At 49.1% G+C, this 12,959-nt stretch overlaps 1 protein-coding gene across 1 annotated transcript in view; it reads left to right on the forward strand.

Annotated features, from left to right (window-relative positions):
- tmem242 (transmembrane protein 242) overlaps positions 1 to 12,959 on the forward strand; it is a 65,461-nt gene that overhangs the window by 28,774 nt on the left and 23,728 nt on the right. The window contains exon 3 of the mRNA XM_038808337.1: positions 10,555 to 10,692. Coding sequence (XP_038664265.1) covers positions 10,555 to 10,692 — 138 coding nt within the window. The remainder of the gene's footprint in view (positions 1 to 10,554; positions 10,693 to 12,959) is intronic.

The raw sequence follows: 12,959 nt of genomic DNA on the forward strand, positions 1-12,959 counted from the left end.
TTGTGGATATTTGCTTCAACTTCATAGCCTTAACAGAAACTTGAACTGAGGGATGATTGAACCTTCCCTTGCCAAAATGAAGCATCCCTGTCTGGCTAAACTTTCAGTGCCTGGCCATTCAAACCGTTGCTTTGGCAATGTGGTCCTTCTCACAAAATCATGTCCTAGTCTTGTCAGCCTGCTCCTCTGGGACTTTCTTCTCCTTTGAACAGCTTGTTACACCATCTCGTGTCTCATTTAAAATCCTCATTTATCTACTGTCCACCTACGTCATAGAACCATTGAATGACACCAGCACAAAATGAGGCCATTTGATAAGTTGTGTCCATGCTGGCTTTCTGCAAGAGTCACTCAGCTGGTCCCACTTTCCTGCCTTTTTCTATTCAGATAATAATCTGATACCCTTTGCATTCACCAACCATACTCTTGGGGACTGTGGGCTGTTTTGTTACGACACCCTGGGCTAGTCCATGGTCAATTCCCACCCAATTGACCCAGAGTCACAACACAGGTGAAATTAGATTTAATATTAATCCCCGTTACTTTGGTTGAGTTAAATTGATTACAGTCACCAGGGTTGTAAATTTAAAGACGTGGGGGGGGGGGGGGGGCAGAAAACGGGGCCAGGAAGCACCACTAACACTGGGAGAGATAATGGACAGCATTAGCTCCATGCAGACAGGGAAGGCGCCGGGACCAGACGGGTTTCTGGCGGACTTTTACAAAAAATTTGTGACAGCACTGGCCCTGCATCTGCGGGAGATGTTCACAGACTCGCTAGCTAGGGGCACACTGCTACCCACGCTAGTACAGGCCTTAATCTCGCTGATACCTAAGAAAGACAAAGACCCAACAGAATGTGGGTCATACAGACACATCTCACTGCTGAACGCAGATGCCAAAATACTGACCAAAATCCTAGCCAAAACGCTAGAAGACTGTGTACCAGAGGTGGTCGCAGAGGACCAGACAGGCTTTGTCAAAGGTAGACAGCTTACCTCAAACATCAGGCTCTTGCTGAACGTGATAATGACCCCCTCCGGGGAGAGAACACCAGAGGTGATCGTCTCCCTAGACGCAGAAAAGGCCTTCGAGAAACTCGAATGGAAATACCTCCCAGAAGTACTGGAGCAGTTCGGGCTTGGAACAGGGTTCACCTCCTGGGTAAAGCTCCTATACAACGCTCCCATGGCGAGCGTACAGACCAACAACACCAACTCCCGATACTTCCAACTGCACAGGGGCACCAGACGAGGATGCCCACTGTCCCCGCTGCTGTTCGCTCTAGCGATCAGAGCAGCAAAAAGCTGGATGGGGATCCGAAAGGGCGGCAGAGAGCACAGAGTCTCACTCTGTGCAGATGACCTGCTCCTCTACATTTCGGACCCACAAAGCAGCATGGGCGGAATCAACGCACTCCTGAAACAGTTTGGCGCCTTTTCGGGCTACCAACTCAATATGAGCAAATGCGAGATCTTCCGGGACACCCACAAGTAGGGAGGGCAGCACTAACGGGACTGTCGTTTAAACAAGCCCAACACAAATTCTGCTACCTGGGGATCCAAATAGCCCATGACTGGAAAGGGATCCACAAATGGAACCTCACCAGTCTGACGGAGGAAGTAAAAAAGGACCTGCAAAGATGGAACACACTCCCACTCTCCCTCGCGGGGAGAGTCCAGATGATGAAAATGAACGTATTGCCCAGGTACCTCTTCCTACTTAGATCCATTCCGATCTACATCCCCAAGGCCTTTTTCAAAGCACTGGACAAACTAATCATGGCGCACGTATGGGGGGGGGGGGGTTGTGGATCAAGGAGCCAGAAGCCGAGTGGGTGCGCGCGGAAGAGGCCTCCTGCATGGGGACCTCCCTCCGGGCCCTCGCCACGGCAGCACTCCCAACCCCATCCAAAAAACACTCCAGCAGCCCGGTGGTGATAGCCACCCTCCAATCCTGGAACCAACTACGGCAGCAATTTGGCCTGACCAAAATGTCGGACAAAGCTCCCATCTGCAACAACCATAGGTTCACACCAGCGCTGACTAATGCCACCTTCAAAATGTGGGGGGCAGGATGGAGGGATACTGACAGTCTGGGACCTATACACGGACGGCAAGATCGCAACGCTGGACGAACTGACAGAGAAATTCCAGCTAGCCAGGGGCAACAAGCTAAGGTAATTACAACTCAAAAACTTCCTATGAAATGAGACAAGGACGTACCCACAACCGCCATGACAGACATTACTGGACGCAAGCATACTAGATAAAGGAAACTGTAGCGGCATGTATGACCAACTGGTAGAAAGGACCAACACCGTACTGGACGCAACCAGGAAGAAATGGGAGGAGGACCTGGGGATTGAAATAGGGTGGGAACTCTGGAACGAAGCACTGCACAGGGTCAACACCACCTCCACGTGCGCAAGGCTTGGCCTGACGCAGCCAAAAGTGATACATAGAGCCCACTTAACAAGAACCCATATGAGTAGGTTCTTCCCGGAGGTGGAAGATAGATGTTAACGGTGCCAAGGAGGCCTGGCCAACCACACCCACATGTTCTGGTCTTGCCCCAGACTTCGGGGTACTGGACAGCCTTCTTCGAGGCAATGTTCAAAGTGGTGGGGATGAGGGTGGAGCCATGCCTGAAAGTGGCTGCCTTCGGGGTTTCAGACCAGCCAGATCTATTCCTGGGGAGGAGGGTGGCGCCCTTGCCTTTCCCTCCCTGATCGCCCGCCGTAGAATCCTGTTTGGCTGGTGGTCAGCAGCACCACCCAAAGCTGCCTGACCTCTCGGAATCTCTCCAAATGGAGAAAATCAAATTTGCCTTCTGATTATTATCCATGCAGGATGGTTGAAGTGTCTAATCGTCACTGGCATGATAAATAGAAACATAAGAGGCTAATAGCGAAGGAAGTAGCTACACAACATTTAAAGATTAGCTTAACCAGAACTCCCAACAACAAGGTCATCCAATGTTGCTATAATCGGAAAGTTTGGAAGACCATGGTCGTCTCTGTCACTTAACGTGGCACTTGGATGACACCAATGAGTTTATTTAGTTTATTATTAATGGAGTGTGCACAATATTATCATGCTGTGATTTCTATTCTTAAATATTGTTTTTAAAAATAAAATGAAGCACCTGAAACACAAAAAAAGTCTGGCCTGTCTTCAGAAACTATGAATAATGATACCTATGTTAGTCTAATACATTCTGCATTCAAGAAGAAAGCCTCAAGGAACCAACTGAAAATTGGTGAAAACCATGAGGGAAACTATTTGTTATTTCTTTTTCACAAAAAAGAAAAAATAACTGGTGAACAGGTATTGTTGCATTGAACTGTGAGAAGATTCAGGCGACGTTGCAGTATACAGCAAGCAGATAATTATTCAAAACAGAACCTTCCAACCATTGAACTCGTGTCCAGAAGATCTGTATCTGCATGTGATTTGATTTGCATTGTGCGATGAATCTGTGACTGACAGCAGGGTCTCGTGGCACAGAGTGTAACATCCCTATCTCTGATCCAGAAGCTCTGGATTTGAGTCCCACTCCAGACTTAATATCCCAGAAGATGCATTAATGTAATGTGACCAAACAGGTAGATTAGCAACCTGCAAGTCATTTCCTTGCACCTGCCTCCGCCAGATGTGCATCGGCAACTGTGTAGTGCTCACCAGATTGTGCCCCAGAAGCCTGTCCACCAAGGCGTGTGGCTCTGCGTTGGTGGAAGGTGGGGGTTACAGCTGCAGTGTCTCGATAGTGGTCTCCTCGCAGCTCTCCTCCAAGGTCGTCTTTTGGGGGGAGGGGGGGGGGGGGGGGGGGGGGGGGGGGGGAGAAATGGCTCCAGATGGCCCAGCCTCATCAAATGCAGATCCTGTGAGACAATGGACATGTGGTCAGCACTCCTACTTGTCATGCTGCCCGAACTGACAGTCACTGCCACTGCATCCCAGGCATCATTGTTGACCTTGCTGCTGATCCTCTGATCCCCTCAGGGGAAAGGGTGCCCCGTCTCTCATCCACAGTGTCACAAAGCCTGGCCATGTTGGTATCCCCAAAGCGAGGAGCAGGTCTGTGTGCTGCCCTGTTTGTGTGTTGACTGGGAGTGAGTGGTGAGGGACCATTTAAAAGCAGCTCCCTCTTGTTAGCGGCAGAAGCTGTGGCGCACGTCCGACTAAATCAGACGGCGAGACAGCCAAAAATAGCGAGAATCTTGTGGAGGATCATTACCGGCAATAAGTACCGTTAAATATGGGTCGTGATCTCACCAACGTGGCCGTTGAGGGACCACCCCGCCAATGGTGCCTAAAATTACACTTTTTCCGTTAAATCGTGCCCACTGTGTGTAGTTGTGGCCTCCATATTACAGGAGGATATACTTCCATTGGAGGCGGCATAGCAAAGGTTCATTAAATTGGTCATTGGGATGAACGGTTTGTCCTATGGTGGGAGGCTGAGTAAATTGGGCCTATATCGCTGGTGTTTAGAAGAATGAAAGGTGGTTTTTCGGCGGCGAAGACAGGTGTGCTAGGTGCTCGGGGAGCCCAGCGAACCACGCCCATATGTTTTGGGCGTGCCCAGCGCTGGGGTTGTTTTGGAAGGGGGTATCAAGGACGGTGTCGAGGGTGGTGGGATCCAGGGTCGAGCCAGGCTGGGGACTCTCAATGTTTGGGGTTCCAGTGGAGCCGGGAGTGCAGGAGGCGAAAGAGGCCGGTGTCCTGGCCTTTGCGTCCCTAGTAGCCTGGCGGAGGATTCTTCTTCAGTGGAAGGATGCGAGGCCCCCAAGCGTGGAGGCCTGGATCAATGCTATGGCGGGGTTCATCAAATTGGAGAAGGTGAAATTTGCCCTGAGGGGATCAGTACAAGGGTTCTTTAGGCGGTGGCAGCCTTTCCTGGACTTTCTGGCGGAACGGTAGGGAAATAGGCCGGCAGCAGCAGCAACCGGGGGGGGGGGGGGGGGGGGGGTTCGGTGGGAGGGTGAACTGTGTACATGGGTTTGTGGGATGTGGCGGGTGTTATCTCTTTCCCTGTTGTTGTTTGTTTTTTGGGGTTTTTTTTGTTTGCAGTTGCTTTTGTAGTTGGGTGGGTGTTCTTGGGTTTTTACCATGGTTGTTTTGTGAATATTGTTAAATATTTTGTGAAAATCTTAATAAAAATTATTTTTTTAAAAAAGAAGAATGAGAAGTGATCTCAAAACAGACGAGTCTGAATGGCTTGACAGGGTAGATGTTGAGAGATTGTTTCCTTTGTTCAGGTAATCCAGAATAAGTGGGCACAGTCTCCGGATTAGTGGCTGAGCAGTTAGCACTGCTGCCTCACAACACCAGGGACCCAGGTTCAATTTCGGCCTTGGGTGACTGGAGTTTGCACATTTTCCCCGTATCTGCGTGGGTTTCCTAAGGGGCTCCAGTTTTCTCCCACACTGCGAAGATGTGTGGGTTAGGTGAATTGGCCATGCTAAATTGCCCCTTAGTGTCCAACGATTAGGTGGGGTTCAGGTAGGATGGTCCTTCAGAGGGTCGGTGCAGACTCAATGGGCCGAATGGGGGTTAACAGTCGAATGGTCTGCTGGGTACCAGGACTCTGCTGAGTCCCAATCAGATGCTGAGCCTCTGGACAAGGTTATGCCAGAGCTGACGCAGATGATAAGTCAGAGCAGTGACGTTCAGGAGCTGATGTCAGCAGATGAATAGCCGATTGAAGGTGTACCAAAGGTTACAGGCACAGGAGGTGATGTCGACAATATGAGGCCAATGCTGCTAGGGTGGCAACCGCAGTGGAAATCCTGGAGCATGACATCCGCATCTTGAGTGGTGGTCCTAAGGCATGGCTTAGTCTGTGACGATTGTGGCTGAGGGCCTCAATATCATGTCACAGTCGCTGAGGGACGTGTCCCATAATCAGGTGGACATTGGCGAGGCACTCCAGAGCATAGCCCAGTCACTGAGGACCATCACTGAGGATGTCAACACCGTGGTGCAGACAATGGGGAGCCACCAGGACTGACTGCCAGATGACTCCAAGGCCTCTGGAACTCACTCCAGCACCCCCCCTCCCCCCCTTGGAGTTCCCGGGCCCTACGGTTACCATTGGGAAGGGGGAAACGTTGGAGGCCAACCCATGACCTGCCACCAATGAGATTATAACTGTCTCCAGTAAGTCGATTCAGGGCCCTATGGCTCCAAGCCCTCCAGAGGGCATCCGCCAAGGGCACTTAACGCCCCAAGGCTTGCAAAGCAGCAGGCTGCCTCCACTTCTGATGTGAGGGCACCTAAACGTAGCACTGCAGCACGAAACATCAAGAAAAGTGAGGAACACCGAGTGGGCAGTCGGGTAGGGCGTCACTATCTGTAGCTAGGGGGAGTGGAAATGTCAAATGTTAACTATAAATCATGTTGCACCTCATACGTGTGGAGCCTCTGCCATGTTAATCTTCAAAGTGGCCATGCCTGCCTGCCCCCCCCCCCCCCCCCCCCCCCCCCCCACACACACACACCGATGCAGACTCCGTTCAGAGGATGGGTGTGAGCACGTGCACTGTCAGCAGAAAGACAGGAGTCAACATTTGACATAAATTGAGGAGCACCAGAGCTTCCCTCAAAGTGGATTATCATCCTGCCTTGTATATTGACCTGCTGACGGTGCCGCCACAGGCTAATCACCCTGGAGTGATGTAACACAGATCTTTGGAAGGTGGAACAGGGTGGTTGGGGAGGGGTGGGGAAGGGGGCGTGGTAAAGAGGCTGGAAATGGGGGGGGGGGGGGGGGGGGAGAGAAACGAGAGGGAATTGGGGGGGGGGGGGAAGAGTGGAATTGGAATGGGGTTGGGGATTGAAGGAGAGATTGGGGGAGGAGGAAAATGGGAGGGTAGGGAAATTGTGGGGAGTGGTGAGCTGACGGACACAGCCTCGTCCAATGAGAATCTGGTGAGGAAGAGGCCCCCCTGATCCTCCAGGTGTGTGTGTCGGACCCTTGCCGCCTGTCCTCCAACCTCCAGCTCCTGCCTGGGCTTGTCCTCCAGCACCTCAGACGAGGCCACGTGTTCTTCCTCCTCCAGCATGTTGCCCCGCTACTGTGCCAGGTTGTGGAGGGCACAGCAGACTACCAGAAAACGGGGGGTGGGGGGGTATTGCAGGGCACCACCAGTCCGATACACTGCTCAATGACTGCATGGATGGCAGCACGGGCTTCGTGTCTCCACCGCAGTCTCAGGCCTCTGCACCGGCGTCATCGGCCACAACCTCAGCAGGAATCCCTTCTCCCCCACAAGTCAACCCGTCATCCGGAGATGGTCCTCAATGACACCGGGGATCTCTGAGTGCCGCAGGACGTAGCTGTCATGCACACTCTCCAGATAGTGGGCACTCGTGTGCATGATGCAGAGTGGTGAGCGCATACAATCTGAACATTAAAGGAGTGAATAAAGGGCACTTCCTGATACCCCAGTGCGTGCAACACAATATGTGTGCTATCTATTGCCCCTGGACCTATGGCATCCCGGCAATGGGGGAGAATCCTGCAACTCTGGCATCTTGGTGAGCCTGGACCAGTTTACGGGTGATGTAGTTGGATGCCGGGCATACAGGGTATTTGTGACCTCACGGATGCACCTGAAGGCTGTGGCTTGTTAAATGTAGCTCAAGCCCTGGGATGAGCCGGTTACGTAAAGGTCTACGGCTGCGATGACCTTCACGTTCGCCAGGAGTGGGTGCCCTCAGCCTCCAACGAGTGGGAAGTCCGCGAGGACGTAATGTCTCTTTGGTCAGACAGAGTCTCATCGAAAGACCAATGACGCCTGTACACCTTGGGCCATCGCTGACCTCCCCCCTATGGGTTCCTGCTCGGCCTGACTGGCAACCAGGTCTTCAGGGTCTGCCCCTCCTGCCTGCATTATCACTGATGCCGCCTTCTCTAGCGTCTGGCTGCCTGGGCTTCCACCAGCAACACGATAGAAACCGCTACGGGACCGAGCACCATCCATTTTGGTATTTGTAAGGAATGGGAGAAGAAGAGAGACTAACAATCAGTTCAAGCCTCCCCCATCCTTATGTGTCCCACCTTCTCTGAGTGCCATCCAACGAACCAGTTGTGCAAACAAACATTACCCCGCACACTTAGCCCTGGCCACATCAGGAGCCCTAAACACATGCTGAGAACATTAGGGTTGACCGTACTCTGGTGCATCCACACATTTACCCTTTGGCCGCGAGAAGATCCCCAGTGCTGAAGCCCTGCTCTTGGGTTACACAGTGGTTAGCACTATGGCATCACAGCGCCAGGGTCCCAGGTTCGATTCCTGGCTTGGGTCACTGTCTGCGGACCGGTCTGCAGGTTCTCCCCGTGTCTGCGTGGGTTTCCTCCGGGTGCTCTGTTTTCCTCCCACAAGTCCCAAAAGATGTGCTATTAGGTAATTTGGACATTCTGAATTCGCCCTCAGTGTACCCGAACAGGTGCCGGAATGTGGTGACGAGGGGCTTTTCACAGTAACTTCATTGCAGTGTTAATGTAAGCCTACTTGTTGACAATAAAAGTTTATTATTTAGTGTTTGATTATTGGCTGCTGCCTCTATGGTGCTGACGCTCCTAGAGTTGAGGCACATTGTTCAGGCTTCAAAGTTTGATTGATGCACTAATCATCCTCTGAGACATGGCACGTGTGCCCTCAAGAAGCCACTCAAGAGTTGAGAATATTTTGTTTATTAAATGGTCAACAATAACAAAGATTTGAAAATCAACTATGTAACATGTCACACTAACCATTAAACAACAAGGAAACATTGCCCATCCATATTGGTACCAATACAAAGCCATATCAGCTTATATTCACACAAAATCACACGGTATCACCCCTCGTAGGTTCCTCAACAGAAACTGAAGATAAGCCTGAGAATGTGTTATCATGTCCAGAACTTTGTTGAAGAAATGGCCTGTCTATCAATGTGTTACCTGTTCCATGTATGAGTGCCATTCTCTCTCCAGGAGCTACAGCTGTGCAGGCCCTCCCACACGACCAAACTCACCGGAACCAAATCTTGGCAATCCACATATTCCACCGGCACTCGAGATGTAGTTGAACACCTTGCCTTTCAGTGTGTTTCACCCTTGGTGATGTGCCACACCAACAACAAAAGCATCAGCAATCTGCAAAAGCATTTCTTAACAGCGTTAGCAGATGGCCCAATGTCGCACACCAAGTCCCGCAGCATCTTCTTGCTTCAAAACTAATTGCCTTCTGGATTCATACGCCCCCCTGAGCTCTGTTCCAGGACCCGGGTATCTTAGAAAAATTGTCCTTCTTTCCGGCTGCAAAAATGAAGGAGACAGCAATAGCAGCCTCCAGGCTTCTGCAGCCACCAGCAGGAGCAAGCAGCAAACATAACCTGCAGCTGTGAAGTGCTCTCGCAACTAATGAGGCCAATTCCTCATTTGCAATATCTTTCAGCTGTGAAGCTAGAGACTGCTCACCGTCAAAGGGAGTTAACGTGACTTTCAGCATAGAACCAAGAACAAGGTTCTCTCCTGGAAGTGTTTGATAGGACAGGCTACAGCAGTGGTTGCCCCTGTTATGGGTCGCCACAATTATATAAAGATAGCTTGAAAGCCTCACAGACGTGAAGCCCCTCACCACCATCACCACCCCCCTCTCCACCACCCTCCTCTCAGCCCAGACCAACCCCCAACCTAGAAATCTTGAGCACGCAAACCAAGCTGAAGCCCCCAGAGGGGTACCCAAGTGGGTTTTTATGAAAATGCTGTTGGGTTTCATTTTTATTTGTTTATTCACAAAGTTTATTCCCACTTTCCTGTGTTCTTGTTTGCAGAATACCAACTCCAGTTTTCTGTCGCTTGGTGCCGAATATGAAGACATGAACTGATTAAGATCAATTGGCGCATGTGCAATGGATGAATAATTGGTTACAGGACTCTTTTGTGTCACTGTGACTGAGGCGATGGAGGGAACGGGGATGTGATAACTATTGTGTCAGTATATGATGGTATGAACTATTGGGGCATCCCTGGTATTTCAGCCAGCAATGTACACAGTAGTCTGCTTTCAGGCCCATCCTCCGCTTTCTCCTCTCCTCTTCCATGGAATCCTCACCAGGTGTAGAGCGCTAAACAGTTTGTTCCACTGCTGTGCTTTGTTGTGCAGAACAAAGTACACCTCAATTATCTTAAAATTGCCATTGGCTAGCACTGAAGGGCACCTCTAGACTTGTTCAGACAACTGAAACACATTTTCTGAGCTTGATGGCTGGCACATCTGTTCGATATATCATTTGTGTTGTCGCATTCATGGTATTTATTGATGTGGTTCCTCAGAGATGTCATCAGCCAGATTTAAAGATGGTTCCAGCTATTAAGCGGTCAAGGATATTGTACCACTGCAATGTGAAAATACCGTGGCTGTTCCCAGGTGGTGGTTAAAATTCTTCCTTTGGAACAGTGACTACATGTCAAAAGTACTTAAATGTCGGTAAAGAGCTTTGGGTCACCTGAACGTGTGAACAAAACTATATAAATGCAAGTCTTTTTATATTCTAGGGAATGAATGCAACCGTTACTGTTCCTGAAAGTGGGGCATCACTCGCCTTGAGGGCCCTGGGCTGGGGTTCTCTTTATGCCTGGTGTGGAGTTGGTTTGCTTAGCCTTATGATCTGGAAGGTTTTAGGAGTCCACAGTGTAAGTATCTTATTACTTTTCATTTCATGAGTGAACCAAGGTGAATATTTACATCATAGCGCAGTCCAATGAATGTAATATGTCGTGGCAATAATTTTTCACCATAGCAAATTTTTACTTATTTGCAATGACTAATTGACTTCCTCTCTTCAGGCTCATTTGCCATGATTTAAAATAGAAGGGCATATAGGAAGTGGGAAGGCATGGCTAATACTTTCCATACACTTTCCTAGAATCCTGCCCAGATCCGCTTCTCAGTTGGTGGACAGGAGCAGGAATTAGGCGAATCTGAACAGGAGAAACGTACGAATGGGTCCTGGCAATAAGTTGAGGTGGGAAAGCAATGAAAGTGATTGGTATGAAGTGGTAGGCCCAAGACTTCCTTGAGACAGGGGAGAAAGGTTGTTCCTCTACGTGGCCTACCAGGATACCTAAAATGTAATTTTGGAACTACCACACAGGGCCTATTCTGGCCCACTATCTGACTCCTGACAAATCGAGCCCGACTGGGAAGTTGTCACTACTCTCATTCTCACATCTGCTCAAGCCTCAGATTAGTATTGCAATCTTGTCCCAATGATATTATTAGACCCAATCTGCACAAGTCAGTATCGTAGAAAGACAGGACAAACTTCTCGATTTGAATCAAATAGAATGCATCAGATAGGTGATCCTATCCGGGGATGTACTTCTTTGATTCACCGGAGTGATGGCAGATAAGAAACTACTGTTATGAGACTAGATCTGAAACTGGCGCTGAGGAGGTGAAATTATTTAATAGTGTTAAGGTTTTTGTTAGATATAAAGACTATTTCCTCTGATTGATGAGTTATTTTGTAAAATGACCTAAGAGCCTTAGAATAGAACAGTACAGCACAGAACAGGCCCTTCGGCCCTCGATGTTGTGCCGAGCAATGATCACCCTACTCAAACCCACGTATCCACCCTATACCCGTAACGCAACAACCCCCCCCCCCCCCCCCCCCCCCCCCCCCAACCTTACTTTTTAGGACACTACGGGCAATTTATCATGGCCAATCCACCTAACCCGCACATCTTTAGACTGTGGGAGGAAACCGGAGTACCCGGAGGAAACCCACGCACACACGGGGAGGACGTGCAGACTCCACGCAGACAGTGACCCAGCCGGGAATCGAACCTGGGACCCTGGAGCTGTGAAGCATTTATGCTAACCACCATGCTACCGTGCTCCCTTCTTCATCCAAGACCAACCTTATGATTTATGATTTGTAGCAAAAAGACTGCAAACCCAAGATTTTTTTTTCTTGTTACACAATATATTACTGGATAATTCTTGTATACTGTATCCTTTTGAGTTTAATTGATCGCATTGGGATTTTAAAATCTGATTAAAGGACCCGTCATAACAATAAACCTCCGGTTACTCTTAATGGCAACTTTATTCCTGGTCCTCTCATTTTCTCCCTCCCCTGCCAGGTTTCTGCTCTCCTGTGGACTCGTCCTATACAATGAAATTTATTTTCTGTTGTAAACTAAATTAAAGTATCTCATGGTTCAACTTTTTTCTGTTGGGGCTATTTTCTGTTGCAATGCATTTCATGGTGAGGGAATGGGAACATTTGGATTTTAGATTTGGATGGGCTCACAAAATGCTTTTTGTATTGTTGAAGAATTTGACCATAGTAACTTATCCCTACTGAAGTTACTTTAGAATTTCTAATATCCCTATTGCACATTGGTGTCAATTCTGCCAGGTGGCTCGGTAAGTAAATGAGCCATGCAAAATAGAAAGGCCCGAGTTTGAGGTTGTTAATTAATCTTGCAGTCATGGTGCTGGGAATGTTATGGTTATCCTTGATACCCCAAGCTAGAAAAAAGAAAAAGATGTACAAGCAACAAAAATAGTGTCTTGGCAATTTAACGAGGAACTAATTGGGACTAGCAAGGATGCCCTTCGCAATCTACGTACCCATCAACAGTCAGTGCAGGCTCATTCATCAAAGGAGGGCATTTGGACAAGGTACTGCAGCCTGCACCAAACTGCACCATCAAGTGCCCCCCCCCCCCCTCACTCCAATCCTTTGCAGTAATGTTTGATGGTGGTTGCAGGTAAAGATTATTACGGTACTGGATGTAAGCAAGTTGAGGGAATTCTTACTTATAGTTCAAAACAAATGAAAATGAAGAAAATAGAATTGTCAGAAATTGTCCTTTAGACTCTCGAAATGAAAGGAAAAGTAAAAGATGTAATTAAACCAGGAGAGAGAATTTTTTTAAAAATTAGT

Source organism: Scyliorhinus canicula, chromosome 1 (assembly GCF_902713615.1).
Source record: "Scyliorhinus canicula chromosome 1, sScyCan1.1, whole genome shotgun sequence".
NCBI lineage: Eukaryota > Metazoa > Chordata > Chondrichthyes > Carcharhiniformes > Scyliorhinidae > Scyliorhinus > Scyliorhinus canicula.